This window comes from Saccostrea echinata, unplaced genomic scaffold (genome assembly GCF_033153115.1).
Source record: "Saccostrea echinata isolate AGI-Se365-2 ecotype Australia unplaced genomic scaffold, CSIRO_AGI_Sech_v1 ptg000003l, whole genome shotgun sequence".
Taxonomy (NCBI): Eukaryota; Metazoa; Mollusca; class Bivalvia; order Ostreida; family Ostreidae; genus Saccostrea; species Saccostrea echinata.
The window spans coordinates 456,977-476,171 of NW_026889752.1; the positions used below are offsets into that span (position 1 = coordinate 456,977).

General features: G+C 31.9%; 1 protein-coding gene across 1 annotated transcript in view; it reads right to left on the minus strand.

Moving 5' to 3' along the window:
* LOC133178503 (uncharacterized) overlaps window positions 1–19,195 on the minus strand; it is a 59,132-nt gene that overhangs the window by 15,608 nt on the left and 24,329 nt on the right. Inside the window, exons 13-16 of the mRNA XM_061313193.1 lie at window positions 18,848–19,009; window positions 18,662–18,686; window positions 4,163–4,281; window positions 4,006–4,065 (exon numbers count right to left, since the gene is read on the minus strand). Of these exons, the coding sequence (XP_061169177.1) occupies window positions 4,006–4,065; window positions 4,163–4,281; window positions 18,662–18,686; window positions 18,848–19,009 (366 nt within the window). The remainder of the gene's footprint in view (window positions 1–4,005; window positions 4,066–4,162; window positions 4,282–18,661; window positions 18,687–18,847; window positions 19,010–19,195) is intronic.

A 19,195-nucleotide genomic window follows, 5' to 3' on the forward strand; every position in this document is an offset into this window, starting at 1 on the left:
GCTTCAGTGAAGCATTACAAAATATTGATTGTTAAAGAGTTATTGATTAAAAACTTTTGGCCCCTCTCGGCCCCTAGTATGATGAGTCAGCGCTTTTTTCTTGATATCATGTGAAAGATCTTGTCATTCTGCACAATTACCGTTCAGTATGTTTTCACAAAATAATTATAGTTTAAAAGATATGATACAAAATGTCTTGAAAGTTCACTCATGATTCGTGTCCTAAATTTTGACCCATACCGAGCTTCCATATTAGGCAATTCCGGAAAATATCTAAACCCAGGTGCAAAATGGCAACATGTCCTCTATCATCACTGAAAATTTCAGCGCTCTAGCTTAAGCCGTTTTTGAGTTCCATCACAGACAAGGAGGTCCTCTGAATTTTGATAAAAGGGCGATAACTTTCGACCGGAAGTGATTTTCGGAAAACTGTTCAGCCGGAATTAACTTCAGATAACCTAGCAACAATCCTGAAAATCTGAAGCAAATCCATCAATTCATCTCCGAGAAATCGAGAAATATTTAGGGGCCGGCCCTTCAACTCCTTAATGGGTACGTTTAGCAAAAAATGAAAGGCTGCATATTGTTTAGAACATTATTTTGAACATCTTTTGAACAATATTTCCCACTTTTGAGATATAAAGCGTCAAAGATTTAGCATTCTGGCCCCTTATGGCCCCTAATTATGTAATGTATGATGTGCATATTGTAATATATAGTTGTAAATTGTTAAGATAAACATTTTTGCTTCAGTAATGCATTACAAAATACTGATCGTTAAAGAGTTATTTATTTAATACATTTGGCCCCTCTCAGCCCCTAATATGATAAGTCAGCCCTTTTTTCGTGATACCATATTAAAGATCTTGTCATTCTGCACAAATGTTGTTCAATATGTTATTACAAAATAATTATACTTTAAAAGATATGATACAAAATGTCTCAAAAATTCACTTATGATTCGTGTCCTAAATTTCGACCCCTACCGAGCTTCCATACTAGGCACTTCCGGAAAATATCTAAACCCAGGTGCAAAATGGCATTATGTCCTCTATCATCGCTGAAAATTTCAACCCTCTAGTTCAAGCCGTTTTTGAGTTCCATCGCAGACAAGGAGGTCCTCTAAATTTTGATAAAAGGGCGATAACTTCCGACCGGAAGTAAATATCCCTTAACAAAATTGCCGGAATTAACTTCAGATGTCAACGCATCTACCATGAAATTTTGAATAAAATCGAACGAGCCATCTCCGAGAAATCGTCTGCACAAATTTTTTCGAGATATGTAGACTTGAAATATTTAGGGGCTGTCCCTTTAAGTCCTTATAGGGGCTATTTAAGAAAATTAAAAGGATGCACATTGTTCAGACCATCATTCTAAACAACTTTTGTTCAATATTGGTTTTCAAAATGTTTCCCATTTTCGAGATATAAAGCTTCAAAGATTAAGCATTCTGGCCCTTATGGCCCCTAATTACGTAATATTTGAAGAAAATTTCAAGATATATATTTGCAGATTGTGAAGATGAACATTTTTGCTTCAACATTTAATATCAAAATATTTAACGTTAAGGAGTTATAGATGAAAGACTTTTGGCGCCTCTGAGCCCCTAATTTGAGGGGTCAGCCCCTTTTTCCTGATATCACTTGAAAGGTCTTGTAATTCTGAAGACTTTTTCTTCAACAACTATTCAGAAGTTTCGCTTCGTTTTCGAGATATGTAGACTTGAAATATTTAGGGGCTGTCCCTTTAAGTCCTTATAGGGGCTGTTTAGGAAAAATTAAAAGGATGCACATTGTTGAGAACATCATTCTAAACAACTTTTGTTCAATATTGCTTTTCAAAATATTTCCCCTTTTCGAGATATAAAGCATCAAAGATTAAGCATTCTGGCCCCTTATGGCCCCTAATTACGTAATATTTGATGAAAATTTTAAGATATATAGTTGCAGATTTTGAAGATGAACATTTTTGCTTCAATAATTAATATCAAAATATTTAACGTTAAGGAGTTATAGATGAAAGACTTTTGGCGCCTCTGAGCCCCTAATTTGAGGGGTCAGCCCCTTTTTCTTGATATCACATGAAAGGTCTTGTAATTCTGAAGACTTTTTGTTCAACAACTATTCAGAAGTTTCGTTTCGTTTTCGAGATATGTAGACTTGAAATATTTAGGGGTCGTCCCTTTAAGTCCTTATAGGGGCTGTTTTGGAAAAATTAAAAGGATGCACATTGTTGAGAACATCATTCTAAACAACTTTTGTTCAATATAGCTTTTCAAAATGTTTCCCCTTTTCGAGATATAAAGCGTCAAAGATTAAGCATTCTGGCCCCTTATGGCCCCTAATTATGTAACATATGACATAAATATTATAATATGTAGTTGTAAATTGTTAAGCTAAACATTTTTGCTTCAGTAATGTATACCAAAATATTGATCGTTAAAGAGTTATTGATTTAATACTTTTGGCCTCTCTCGGCCCCTTATACGATAAGACAGCCCTTTCTTCTTGATATCATATTAAAGATCTTGTCATTCTGCACAAATATTGTTCAGTATGTTTTAACAAAATAATTATACTTTAGAAGATATAATACAAAATGTCTCAAAAATTCACTCAAGATTCGTGTCCTAAATTTCGACCCCTACCGAGCTTCCATACTAGGCACTTCCGGAAAATATCTAAACCCAGGTGCATAATGGCAACATGTCCTCTATCATCACTAAAAATTTCAGCGCATTAGCTTCAGCCGTTTTTGAGTTCCATCACAGACAAGGAGGTCCTCTAAATTTTGATAAAAGGGCGATAACTTCCAACCGGAAGTAAATATCCCTAAACGGAATTGCTAGAATTAACTTCATATATCAACGCATCTTTCACGAAAATTTGAATAAAATCGAACGAGCCATCTCCGAGAAATCGTCTGCACAAATTTTGTAAGAAGAAAAAAGAATAATAATAATAATAATAATAATAATAAAGGTAAAAAAGAAACCGAAGAATAATAGAAGGGTCTTCCGCTGAAGACGGAAGACCCTAATTATGTATGTTTCCATTCAATTTAGTTTAGAAATCTGATAACGACAACAAAATGGTTTTTGACCTCAAGGCGGTGCAGTGATAATACCCAAAATTCTGTGTTGCGCTATAGAGAACAATTGTCCAGACTAAACGACCCCCTAAAACAATAACAATTCGAAAAAGCATGCCTAAGGGTTTGTTTTTTCATTTGAACTTATTTTTTCTTCACAAATAATTCATCCAGAGTCAAAACAAAAGCTCCGGACGACCATTAATTATTACGGACTAAATAACGTTGAACCGCGTTGCATAAATCGGTTCTGCATGATGCTTAATCAACATTATATAATACTTCATGCATATTTTACAAGGGGGTAGCATAAGCACACGTTATATTATTATTATTATTTTTAAAGAATCGTTTAAGAAAACAGACAAGTTTAATTTTTGGAATTTTATATGTGATAACAGAAAAAAAGATAAACGCTTAACGATCGTTTCACATGAGAAAACATCTCCGGCTGACGTGACGTTAATATGACGTAGCGATGCTGTTAAAGGTCAATAGACATATGCATGTTTATAATTTAAACGGAACGTATTTAATAATCCTTTGAATTAGAAAATTTTAATTAATTTGAAATTTAATTTATTTGTAATCCTTTGAATTAGAAATTTTGCACATTTGTTTTATTTGTTCTATATAAAATGTTGACGAATTTTCATGAATATTTCTCTGTCCTTTGTGGAGTAAAAGTAAATGTCTCAATAATTTCCAAACACCCCTCGTATCATGCAAATTGAATGAAAGTATTATCAAACCCACATACACACCCTCACAGAACACACACATGCACATATACACCCACCCACCCACCCCCCCCCCCCCCACACACACACAGAGAGAGAGAGAGAGAGAGAGAGAGAGAGAGAGAGAGAGAGAGAGAGAGAGAGAGAGAGAGAGGGAGAGAGAGAGAGAGACCTGAAGGACACTGTTTTTGTAGCAACTTAGACCAAGATTTGGTAATCCGTTTTGTTTGACCTGAAAGGAAATAGAATAAATTGCTATTCAATGTCACCATTTTATAAATTGACAGACTGAACACCAGACACATTATAAAGGTCCACATTCTACTTACCCTATAATCATCGACTTTCAAGGACGGGAATAAGTAGCTTTTCACTTTCCCTATGACTTTCATCGCACCACCAGAACTGGTTGCTTTTTCATACAAAATGGCTGCTGGATTGCTGTTCTCTTTAAATATTTAAGTATTAAGAAATAGATTCTTAGCTTTTCCTACGATTAAATGAGATTATATTATCTAAAAAAAAAAAAAAAAAAAAAAAAAAAAAAATCAATGTATTAAGATGACCATACGGTACACACGAAACTATTTTGTCGAGAAAAAAATTAGGAACATGAAAACAAATCTACCTTAAAAAAAAAAAAAGAGAGAAATGATTAAGAATTTGAAATAGCACTCATAAAGTAAATTGCAACTTGATGCTTATTGGAAAGATCACGACTTTCATGAAGAAAATCGGGTTTGAGATGTTTTCAAACTTTATCTAACTCATAAACATTTCATCTTTCACTTTTTTTTACAACATAGGATGAACTTGATTGTCAGAAAAATAACTCTTTTTTCACAATTATTGGAAATTTCTGAGCACTCGCATTGAAGAGATAGGAACCAGAATTAATATTTGAGTGCTGAAACTTTTTTTTTATAAAGAGTCAAACAATATAGCAGATTTTCTTTATTTACATGTACACGCTCAATTTTAAACACTTCAATTTATAACGTCAGTAAGTATATCTTATTCCAGTTCCGGTAGCAAGAGATCGTGCATCACGGAATTCTGGTAAATTTATACCCATCAACGTGTAAAATGAAGCTATATTAAATAGTTTTATACATGTCCATAGGTTTTTCTTATAAATAGATGAACTTTTTGAGAGGTTGAAATCAATAAATAACTACCGCTTGACGGTTTCTTTACAACAGACAGATATACCACACACGATGAAACCACGTCTTAAGATCACTGGTTCTCGATTAGGGAGTCTTAACAAGAGGCCCATTGGCCACATTGCTCACCTGAACACTTTTGCAAGGAAAAAGCAGAAAGCAGTCAAGTATTTAAAAAAAATAAATATAGACTGAAGTGGTCCCTAGTGGGAAGGGGGGTTTGAACAAACTTGAATGTACACTAATTGAGGATGCTTCATAATTAATTTAACTAATAATGGTTTTGCTGTTTTTTACAAGAAAATTTTTATTGATACATCCCTTATATTCCTTTGTATAACTATTGATCCCCTGTTATGGCCCCTCTATACTCCGGAGTTGGTTTCATGTTTTGAACAAATTTGAATCTACACTACCCAAGGATGCTTCGTAATTAACATGACCAACCATGGCTTTGCTGTTCTTGAGAAGATTTCTCAAATGTTTTTATTGGGTATTCTTATGTGAAACTTTGATCGCCCATTATGGCCCAAACCTACCCCCAGGGACATAATTCGAACAAACTTGAATCTACACTACATGAGGATGCTTCCATATAAATGTGACCAATCATAACTTTGCTGTTCTTGAGAAGATTTTTACAGATTTTTCTTTTGTATTCCTATCTAAAACGTTGACCGCCCAGTGTTGCCCCACCCTACCCTCGGGGTCAAGATTTGACCACACTTGATTCTACACTACCTGAAGATGATTCCATATAAGTTTCATACTCTCTAGCACAGTGGTTCTTGAGAGGATTTTTAAAAGATGCCATAATTTTTTCTCCCCTTGGAAGAAGGCGAAGCCCTCCATTTGAATAAACTTGAATCCCCATTACCCAAGAATAATTTGTGGAAAGTTCGGTTAAAATTGACCCAGTGGTTCTTGAGAAGAAGTCAAAAATGTGAAAAGTTTACAGATAGTCGGGCAGCTAGACGGACGCGCACAAAATGTGATAAGAAAAGCTTATTTGAACCTTTGGCTCAAGTGAGCTAATTATCTAAGGAGTGACCTACATTAAAGTAGTGCATGTGACTCTAGAGATATTCTCAATATATACAGACACATTGAAATATGGGGATAACAATTAGCAATCAAAATCAAAAGTCCAATGAAAAGAATGCAAATCAAAGACAGAGAAAACAGGGACCTCTAAAAAACATCAGAGATGGGATCACTTGCCACGGAGAGGAAAGATTTTGTCCCTTGACAACCCGTCACACCCGCCGTGTGCTCATTGTCATGATCGGGCAAACAGAAAAATCTTTTGACAATTCGGTGTTTTAAAAATGACCTAACAATCAGTATAAAAACAACACTTAGCATTCAATTAATGGTGGATTATATTTGCTGACAGGGTTATTATATCGACCATAGAACTTGCAAAACGTTGACTATAAACGAGACTGTTGATATCCTTGTTTTACAAACTTGTTTATCAATAGCTTGCTTCGTTTTAAAAATTGTTCATACATATACGTAGGTCATGCTTATGGACTCAGCTGAGAGATATAAACTCCATATGCAGCATGAAGATCTTAGATTGCATTTTAGATCTATCTCATCTTAACATTGCAGTTTAGATTTATCTCATCTTAAAATTCCGGCGATACAAAGTTTTAGAAATCGGAGTAGGTAACGGTAAGTAGATCTGTGTAACGAAATAAATTGGAATTTTGTTTCTTTAAATAATATGGAAGGGACAAGAAAATTCAGATGTTAGTATTATAGCATGTTTGCTTAATTTAGGGAATATGAGACGCAGCAATGTTAAGGCTTCCCATATCTAGAATATTGCAGTGCACTCTGTGACTTCACTTCTCTGAACTACAAATATATGACGTCATGATGGAAAATGACGCCAAGTCACTTAGAACTTGAGGTGTTATGACGGGGAGAGTGTGATAAACTTAACGACTTATTTAAACTGCATGTAAAATTTCAGGACGCTATTACAAAATTCATATATTCATGTTTTATTTGTAATTTTTAAAATAATATGCATGTCGGAATATGTCAAAATACTTTGCTCTGTTACCCTTGATTGAAATTCAGCTAGTTAAAAATGAGTATATACTATACTGAAATTGATAATGTACTTTTGAAATGTTTTCTGTTTTACACCCGTGGTTCTAGGTAATTTTTATTATGTATGTATAAAAGAGTATGGCGCAGGCGATGAATGAGGATTATTTGAGATCTTTTGTGGAAATCTGTAAGAGGAGTTTGTTCTGTCACTGAATCTTGCTTGGGGAAAATTTGTGATTCCTTTGTTTTAATACACATTACAATATATTGAGTGGAAAATATCCTCAAATGTGTCGATAAGTTGACCTTCTCATGAGATATTTTGTACGCAAGCAATGCTATCACTTTCCTGAAGTATATCGGGAACACAAAGATATAATAAGTTTATTTATGTAACAAAATGTTTATAAAAATCGTGTTAATCGGATGCGCCGAAGCGATTTATGTGAAACACGTCAGAAAATTGTAAATGACCGTCACGTGTTCAACAAAGTCAAGTGATATCTTAACAAACATGTTTATAAATAGCCGAGAGAATCCTCTTTTTATTCGGTTGTTCATAAGTACATTAATTATATATTAAATTCAAAACTGACCTCGAAATGCAATATTGTGTTTTAAACTCATTTCAAAGCTTCGGGAAGCTTTAACATTGCTGTGAACGCGTTATATAAAAATTTCCTGATATTTATATTATAGTTCCGTTCCATTTTACACCTTGCTATATAGAATATAATATTATTCAACCAATTTGGGCCCAGAGTGGAGTATAAAGATGGACAATGTCCGAAATCATAGTCATAAATAACAATAAACAGAACCTAATAAATAATTAAATATTGATCACAGAGTTATCTGTCAACTTTTAGGATGCATAAATTGTATACAAATAGTATATGTATGATGGCTGTAATATGCCTATATTTTAATATGTTGTTTTCTCATATTAAAATTTGTATTTAAATGTTGACATAATAAAACAACAAACTCAGAATCTTCATTCAACATAATCCATGTAAACAGGTCAAAATTATTAAGCAGTATTAAATTTGGAAAAGTTTTGAAAGATTTTATCTAGAAACTCTCCTCTGGAATCATTATACAGTGGACATTCTAGCAATGTATTTCATCCTCAGTTGGACGACTTGAAGTACAGTAACGACAGACACTTTCACACCTGGGAAGAATCACATTTTTACGACATTTATTAAGTTTCCTTTCATATCTACCCGTCTCTACCCTTAAGCAATGATTACTAATTCTGAATTTTGTGAGCATTGCCCGATTGTCCCGATTTTTCATATTCAAGTATTTTTCAAAATTAAATGACCTTTTATACTTTAAATATGCACTTAATTTACCAAATCCTTCTAAATGATTCGTACGGATATTTTTCCAAGAGTTAAAAAATTATTACGTTTTTGCTTTTTAATGTACAATTTAAATTTGTTTTCAGTAAAATTTTTGCAAAGGGACAAATCAATACGTAGTTTTTTCACTGTAGAGTAATATACTGGAGTACCAATCACTGCTGATAGTGTTTGACGTGCACTCATTGAAAGCTGCCTCCAGTAAATTAGATGCATGTTTTAGTCTATACTAGTACATGAAAATTTGCTTTAACATATCTATATATAATAGATACCTTTCCAGTTCAGAATAGATTCCTACGTTTGTACAAATTTTAGATACCCCCATAATATATTTACAGAATTTCATATTGAGTTTTTCAACTCCCCAAACTTTTCGTACATCAAAAAGAGGGACATTTTTCCTTTTTGGAGTAAGATTAAAAATGCTCCAGTTCTCACATCCATACAAAGCTATAGGTTTAATACAGTGATCAAATATATGTAAAAATGTTTTTATAGAGGAATTAGCATTCTTTATATCTCTATAAAATTTGCATGCCTTTAAGCTTTTTTATCACCATCGTCTAAGCAGAGTAGTCTATCATTCAAATACCGCTTGTACCATGCATGGCTCGCTTTTGATATATTTCCTCCTTCCTCCGGCATTTTCAGAGTTTTTTTTTTCTGGAGTTTTCCAGAGTAGCACAAAATTGTATGATTAACTGCTGCTCCGTGACGTTCTACGAAGTCATATTTTTCACCCTTTTCAATGAGGAATACCTTTCTTCTAAAACTGATTTCTTTTCAGCGAAGCAAAATATTAAGTCAAAATTTGGAATCAGAAACGATGAAACAATTCTTAATTTGAACCTGTAGAATTTTTTCCGTTTTTTGTGTCATTTTACAGAAGATATAACTTCAGACATTAATTAGCGTCTTGATTGTAAATTACAAAATTTTGACCTGCTCCGTGATCCGATTTTTGCATTTTTAAAGTCTAAATTAATTTTAAATAAACCACTATATTTTAAAGATTTTTGATACACATCATTTGAATTTACTGTTGAAATATTTCTTCCAAATTTGGATATAACATGACGTTCAGTAAAAATGTTATGACGGTAGTCCACGAACTTTTCGAACAACCCTCGTACAATTGTTTTTTTTTTTTTTTTGCTTCAATAAACTTCCATTGTTTTCAAGAGTTATCCCCAGATATTGATATTGTTTTACATTCTATAATATCATAACCAAGATGAAATGTTTCCTTCAGTAATCTACCCGAGTTGCTAAAAATTATTACTTTCGTTTTTTTCTATGTTTCCTAGACATCACTCACCATAGTAATCATGGAGGAGATTGAGTTTATGTTGAAGTTCTGATTTCGTATTGGATATTAAAACAAGGTCATCTGCATACAGAAGGCATGAAATATTTCCTAGTAACAGGGATAGAATTATCATCCAAAATACTTGGGAGGTCATTTATAAAGAGTTTAAATAAACTTGCGCTAAGGACATCACCTCCAACAATAGATGTGAAAAAAAAAAACTGTTATTTTTTTCATTTACGAGGGTTGATCCAAAAGTTCGTGGAATTTCTCTCTAATTTTTTTTTATGTGATGAGATTAAAGTAAACAATAGACATATCTATAAAAGTTATGTATGTCACGCCACGTTCTAGGGGCATTTCACCCTCACGTTCAAATCGACTTAGAAATTCTTCGGAACACTGATTCTTTGTTTCTGCTTTCGAGAAAAGCGTATGTACCCATTACGCACCCTCTTTCTTCATATTATCATCATATTTCAAAGTAATTGAGAATCATTTCATATGATATTCCGAATTCAGTATAGTAATGCCCAGAATAGTACGTCCACTTCCATTGACGCTCTCAATTTGTCTATGAGGAGAAAGCAACCTTTCCATAGGCGACTAGACTTTTTATAATCCTCTATGGAAGTTTTATTTTCCTTAAATTTCTGATGCCACTTGAAAACCAGTTGCTTACTTCACATTTTCCTGCCTGTATAATAAGTATATGCCCATGAGTCGGAGTGTTCAGGAGATTTTCACAACACTTTTTATCTGACCGAAATCCGACCTTGTCTAACACTGTCATGATGAACAACAAATCATCAAGACAAATTACTAAATATCCAGTAAAAATAATAAACCTTTCACACAAAGATGTATATAAGAGCTCAAGAAATCATAGTTATTACATAAGTTTCGTTTAATATTACACTAAGCACGTTTTTACGCAAAGTGAGTATTAAGAATTGAAATAATAATGAACGAATATACATGGATGTCTCCCCCGCATTTTCAAAAATCCGTTTCAATGGCAACTGCCTAAGCGCTAATATCATGAATTATTAACAATTTTTTTTTTTAGGAGAATTCAACAAGAGTACACAATTTTAATTCAGTTTTCAATCACTTCCATTTATAAATAAATGAAATACAAGAAAATTCCACGAACTTTTGGATCAACCCTCGTACTTTCACACATAATCTAACATTCATATACACAGATTTTAAAATTCTGTAAAAATACCCACTGATATCATTTGTTCATTTGTATCATTAGTTTAAACATAATACCAACATGAATAACTTTATCAAATGCCTTTGAAAATCAAGAAAACAGGCATATGATTTCTTATCACCAATCTTGAGATATTTATTGATTAAACATTTCAACAGAAATATATGATCTGAAGTGCGAGATTTCTTGGAGAAACCTAATTTGATTTATGGATGATATCATTTTCCAGCAAAAAATTGTCAAGTCTGCTGTTCAATATTAAGTTAAATAATTTTCCAATACTATTATTAATAGCTATGCCTCTGTGATTTAATGGCTTGTTTGGATCCTCAGATTTGAATGGAGGACAAAGAAAACTTTCTGACCATTTTGAATGATACTCTCCAGGATCATGAAACAGACTTAGACTTAAGTCAAATTTTAAATTGCCTGTAAAATGTTAACTAATTATTGAATTAATCTTTAAATTTGCAGGTAAAGAGACTTTTGTAAAGCAATTTTGAAAAATATTTTAATTTTGGTCTGCTTGACTACTACAAATTTATGTACAACATAAAAGATTTTGACTTAAGCTTAAGATGTTTCATGATCCCGGGGCCTGATGTAAATACAGCATTTAATATTTTCAACAAGCAAGGATTAATAAAGTGTTGGGATGCTTCAAGCATCTCAATTGAAATATTGTCTCATCCATGTGTTTTTTTCAACTTAAGTTTAGAAAATACTTCTTGTAATTCTCTGTTTGTAATCTTTTTATCTATCATGGAAAAATTGCAATTACATGTATTTTGTTCCATTATTTTTAGCTTTTCCTCTAAAGTATCTATTTTTTTTTGCATCTTATCCGAGACGGAAGTAAGATCCGAAAAATGTTGGAATCAAGTATCACCATCGATGCAGTTCTGATCACCTCTTTTTTTTCCATTCCTCAACTGGTTCACTAGGGACCAGTACTCTTTAGAATTATTAGACTTTAATTCATCAAGCTGGTTTAAAATGTTTTCTTTAAATTCTCTTCTCTTTTTTTCCTTAGTTTTGAATACTGTTTGTTTAATTTGAAAAAGGAACATCGCACATTCGGATCTTTAAAGAAATGACACAGAGTAAATGCTTGATTTTGATCAGGTTTTTTTTCATTTTCAAAAGGTCCTGATCAAACCAATTCTTGATTTGCATTTTTAAATTCTTCTTTTTATTTAGTGAAGCTATACGAACTTTATCATAAATCCTATGAACTTTGTTAGTGGCATTATTTATTCCAAAATTGTCGAAAGAGATTTCTTCATCTAAGAACTGTCTCGTTTCTTTTTGTGTTACAGGGTGTGCTAAAGTCTCTTGGAAAATTAATGCATTATTTGCATTCCATACATATCTAAAAGGAAAGTCATGTAATCAAGACTCATTATTGATTTCATACATTCATTATCAAACAATGCTAAAATCTCAAAAGAGAGTTTACAGTGGCAATCAGAAAAAAATGCTTTAAAATCTGATACACCCATATAGAGAATATCATGAAATGAACTTTGTGAAACAAGCATATAATCAACTACACTACATCCTTTAGACAGTTAAAATTGCTTGAACTATCACCAAATCACCTTCCATTCAAAATACGTATTTGATTACTTACGCAAAATTCTAATAAATCTTTGCCTCTAAGATCGGCTAACTCTCTGTTCAATCGCAACATCAATATCATAGTTATTATTGTTAAATTAATGTGAAGGATACTGTCTCCTGCTATACGGTCTGCATCTGATCCTGTTCTGGCATTAAAATCACCAGTTAAAATGATATCTCCTAATTTCTGATATTTCTCTTTAATGTTATTTTACAGTAATTCTAATAAGTCACTATTACTTTTTGGTGCATAATATACAATGCATAGATATATATCCCTCTTAAAATTAAAGTAATCCCTACACAATTTTATCCATTGGTATTCTGAAGTACCATCATTAAGGATCGTAATTCCCTTTTTAACGCTTTTACGTACCAAAATACCAAGACCTCCGAAATATCGATTGTTTTTTTACTTTTGACGACAAAAAGGGTAGTAATTAAGTTCTTCAAATTTGATGTCATGTTCATAATCCACATGTGTTTCTGTTAAGAGAACTAAGTCAAAGTTATAATATTCTGCTAAAAACTCTTTATCTGAGGTCTTGTCATAATCTTCAGATAAAAGTCCACCAACATTCAAACTACAAATATTTAAACTGGTTCTCGTGTGAAATGTATAATACAAATTTTGGGATCAGTTATAAGTCAAAATGAAGCAGTATCTATGTATATACTAATTCTGATAGAGTAATTGAAATATTATCAATAAAATATACAACCTATGGGATATTCTAATGATAACCTTATACAGTAGAGAATAACTTGCAACCAGTTAGTTGATATTATATGATTATGTGTAATTTTGTACAATGTCAACAATAGCAACAACTATTATGAAAGTTTATTCTTTGGCTTAGGGTCGAGTTATTTTAACGTAATATTTCATTTCCACAAATTTGACATACACTTTCATATCCGGTTATGAATTCGACGACATGCCTTAACCTAAATTATTTTTTTTTTCAAACAATGCATGTGCACATCCTGCAGGATGTCACGCTCGTCAAAATTTAATTCCATACATTTTTGTCATCAGCCATAAGATTACCGATTTTTTTCCTTGCATGTGCTTTTGTGCAAGCAAAAAGAGTATTAGCCAATCAGAATTCAGCCTATTTGCAAACTCATGCTTCGTTTTTCTTTTACTTCAGATTTAATTTTATGTCTCATATATACTTGTATCTTCTTTCAATTTCTTGGAATATTCTTAGTTATTTTATTAAAAAAAAAGCGTACTAGATCTCTTTCATAACTCTTTTATTTAACGTCACATAATAACCAAATTTGGAAGAAATATTTCAACAATAACTTCAAAATATTTGTATTTAAAGCTAAAATATATCATAATACTTTTCAAATTTTTCAAAATTGAAAACTGCAAAAATGGAGCAAGTCAATACTTATAAATGAAGTCGCAATACACTAAAATGTCTACCTTCATACATCTCCTATAATTGTGTCAAAACAAATTTATTTAAATATGCAAATAGAGTATGGTTACATCATTCATGTGTCGTATTGTCATTTAATTTAATGTTTCTTTGAAAGAAATTAATTGCAGAAAATAAGTACTGCTTCTTGAAAAAAGTAGAAATAAACGACGTCGCAAGATCTCAGGAGCAATGATTTGCACTCGGAATATTTTTTATAACAAATTCTTAAATAGCTGACGGAATATATATATATATATATATATATATATATATATATATATATATATATATATATATATATATATATATATATATATATATATATTAGGGATGTCAAATCGGTCAATATTTGATAATCGGTTACTCGGACGATTTTCCGATCGAGTACCCGGGTACTCGGAAAAAGTGTGTACACATGTAAACGTTTGTTGATTTTATGGACCTGTATACCCCATCGATGTTTTCTTTCGTTTATAATCATGATCATGCATGTACATAAACATCGAGCCCAACGAAAATGATTTTTTTGGTACTTAATCCATGTATCAAACACAAAAGACATGATCAATTAATACGCCAATGACTACAAAATTAATGCATTACAGTTCTTGTTTAGGAAGACATTTTAATTAATTTGATCAACGGAAGAGAAGGATGCAATTTTGTAATGATTAGACTAGCGAAATAGAATATCGTTGTCGTTGTCGTGATCGCGAGTTGTATATTATTAACATTTCCAAATGTGTTCTTTTTTATAACTCTGAAAGTTAAGTATGACGATTTCTTGTTACTAGCATTTACAACTTCACCCGTCATGCATAAACTATCCCACGTTTCCAACTACATGCCGTTGATGCTTTGGCATACCCATCAAACTAGACCGTGATTCCTTAAATATATGGTTGTTTTCCCCCGTATACGCTAAATTTATCATGCACAGCTGACTTTTAACTTTTTTTTAATCTTCGGATATTTTTAAACATTCTTCACTTTTGAATTGGTAGCGGTATTTCTACGTATGTCCGATTTCGCTACTGTATGGTAATTAAATAATCTAAGGATAGATAATGGATCTATTAAACGATTGAAAAATTGAAATCAAATCATTAAAGCCATCCAAAAATTAGGGTTACAAGAAGTGAGGACAGCTGTACGTGTACAGTGTCAAGTGAGTGGTCACGGTAATTACTGTATATGCATGTACACAGCCACAGGCGATAACGAGTATGAAACTGGTGAAGGTGGCTCTAATTACTGTATAGACATTTTGGACAGTGCGTATTTGAATAACATTTTGTGATAAGTTTATTATAAAAATATGCACTTTGAAATATGAAAAAATATACATCCGAGTAACAGAGTACCGATTTTAGTATTCGATACTCGGACGTTCGATCGAGTACTCGTTGACATCCCTAATATATATATATATATATATATATATATATATATATATATATATATATATATATATATATATATATATATATATATATATATATATATATATATATATATATATATATATATATATATATATATATATATTTATATATATATATATAATTGAAATAAAGTCTCAGTAATCGGATTACAATATTAAACAAATATAAAAAGAAAACACAAGAATCCTCCGTAAAGCTTTAGCGCTTTCATTAAAAATCTTCAGAAGCTTTACATTACAAAAATGTATACAACGGTAACATAGTAACAATGATTATGACGTTAAACTAAGCGGAACGTTTAATGTCTATATTGTGACGTCATGGATAAAATACTGCAATGATGATGAAAAAGTTCGGGAAAATCATAGGTAGTTTATAAGAGACTATTAAGTTTTGGCTTTAGAATACAAATAAAATGTTTTTCTTTTTCCCGTCTCTGGATATCACTGGCACATCTGAGTTTATAAAAAGGGAAAATGTTAAATCGTTTTTTCCACAAGTTTCCAGGTGTGCACTTAACTGGATTTGTCTATACTCAGGTGTACTAATGTGTTGCTTATGTACACGTACACGGGCACGGAGACTGTTGCCAGTTTCACCAATATAATATTCTTTGCATCCAGGACATATGATGGCGTATATGACATCTTTCGTATCACATGACATGTTGGCATTAACTTTAAATTCACGCCCCTTAAAACTATAACTCGTCCCTTATGTAATGTAGTCACATGTGCCGCAGCGAGGGTCCGTACACTTTGACACTGTATAATTATGGTCAGCGAATTGGGAGGAACAAAGTATTCTCTTAAGGTTTTTGGGCTGACGTTTACTGCTGATAAAACGACAGTTTTTGTATGTAGTTTTCGTTTGTTCATCCTCTCTAAGTACTATGTTACTATGTTACCGTTGTATACATTACATTTTTGTAATGTAAAGCTTCTGAAGATTTTTAATGAAAGCGCTAAAGCTTTACGGAGGATTCTTGTGTTTTCTTTTTATATTTGTTTAATAAATATATATATATATATATATATATATATATATATATATATATATATATATATATATATATATATATATATATATATATATATATATATATATATATATATATATGAAGTGCATTTGTGAATAAATGTCATATTTTTCTTTTTTACTTTTGAGACAGTATTAGCAGTATTAGACAATGAACGGCCTCAAAATCTGGTCAAAACATTTTGAAAAGTCATAGAAAGGGATGTCCGCTTCATAGCTGTGAAACCAGTGAAAGCTGAGTTACGCGGTAAAATAAAAATTGAAGTCATTGAGAAATCATCTAAATACATAAATTACTATTAGGAAACTAAGTATGAGGTGGTAGAAAAAAACTTTTTTAATAAACAGACTATGTGAGCATTGAAGAGGAATCGAAGGGAGAATTTCATGGCGTTATGTGTTTTTGACGTTACGTTGATAAGAGTCCTCCCTGGCGAAAATATATGTTGATTTTAAAATAATCCAAAATAAGTTCCACTTAGTAAAATATAATGCGACTTCTCACATCAATAAAAAAAGTTTTACATCCGATGTTACATGTATGTTGATCTTGAATTTCTTAAAAAATAATATATAGAGCGGTATTTCTACGTATTGTTTGATTGACCTTCGTACTTGATGCTTACTGTATGTATTAAATTTCAAAGAATTTTTCAAAAAAAGCAACATCCATTTATGTATTACATGTAGCTAATCAGAATTCAACTCACTGATAGGTATTTATACTTTCAGACAACTGAAACTGATTTCCAAAGTATTTCATCAAAACATTCATAAAAAACATTTCAACGTTAAAGCTATCTCAACGACCTTGTCAGCAAATACAATCTATCTTTAAGTCAAATGCTGATGAGCGTTTTTCATATTTATTGTTACGCAATTATTTACACAGTCATAGGTTTTCCCGTTTTTTCAATCATGACAAGGAGCACATATAGTATGTGACCTGGCGGCAGGGAAACTCACTCCTCCAGGGCACCTGATCCCACCTTTAATGATATAGAAGTCCATGTTTGCACTGTTCCTGATTTGCATTGTTCGATTGGACTTCTGAGCCTGAATGCTGTTTGTTATCTCCATATTTCATTATATATTTCTGGCTGAAGGTGTCATTTTTTTCAAAGAAGATGGGCGTATTTAGCGTATTAACTGCAGGAATCATCTGAACGAAACATTTATAGTTTAAATGTCCACGATTTGGTCGGCTGACCACAGCTGGACAGACTTTCCATAGTTACGCACATAAGAGAATGTTACATTTCGATTGAAATATCTTGTCAAATTGTTATATTTAAGTCCGCTTATCTTAATAATTACTACACTGTATAATACAGTAAAACTTCACATAAATAATGAAACCTATCAGATAATGAGGGCATAGTTACATGCAATTACAAGTACATTTGTATATTAAAGTATCAGTAGGTTGGAACAATTGGTTTCGCTCTTGGTGCAATAGAACCAGAATATATTCATTTTAAAATAAAACAACACATTAAATTAAACTAATAAAAGAATTGATGGTTGCTTTAAAAAAAAAATACGCTGCATGTAAGGATCGAACCAAAAATTTTCGATTCCATTGCACTGGACAGGTAACGCACGCTTCTGAGCTATCATCGCTATACACATGATAGGGATGTTAAAACGACAATGAAGCACCGCATTTACAATCGGAATTTTTTTTTTTCGAAAAAGTTAATTTTTTATGGTCTCTGGGTCTTCTCTCAATTTTTTTTTAAATGTCTGTTTGTTTCTTTGAATTAAAATGCACACAAATTACGTTTCAAAATCATGGAGAGATCACCCAGAAATAGCAAACTTTCAGAAAAACGTGTTTAAAAATGTAACATTTTGTACAAAATGATTTCTCTAGCAAATTTTCAAGTTATTTTAAGCAAATCTAAACACAATATCAAGAAAATATCCCCCTTTTCTATTTCACAGGAACCCGATACATCAAAAGAATGCTAAAATATCAAGTGACATATCAATGAAATTTTCACTTTTCAAGTGCGCCCAGATTACTGCCTAATGCCAATCTAATTTTCTTTGATTTTTAAATCATTTTTTGCTATTGGAAAGTGCAAATGCATGTACAAAAGCTAAACATTTGCACTTGATATCTTATTGTTCTAACATTACATACCTTCAGATCCAATATAATCTTCTGTCTAGTTAGAAAAAAAAAAGAATTCGATTTAGGAAAAAAAAAATGTCTCAAAATGTCTTAAAATATAACATACATTAAACTTCCTGTAACTACATCAGTTAAGTGCCTTAACTGATGTAGTTACAGGAAGTTTATAATTGTGTCTCACATTTATAATAATACCTGTAATTGAGATGGCGCCATTTGGGGTATAAAGAATAATTCCAAGCAACCATCAGAAGGGCAAGTAGATATTCCAGTTCCCTTGCACTTTTCTTTAAGTTTTGTTAAGCAATTGGTGCAAATAAGATGATTGCATCTTCGAATCTGCACAACTTCTTCACTCTGTACAAAGTCAAAAAAACATTAAGCTGTAAAGGACATAATATATAAAAAAAAAAAATACATTATTCGTTATAAATTGTTGCTTGTCAAACAATTTATTAATTGCGACAGGGTATGTTACTTTTTGAATGAATAGATCATTATTATACACGTAGAATAACAAATTTACTATATAAAAAAAGTTTA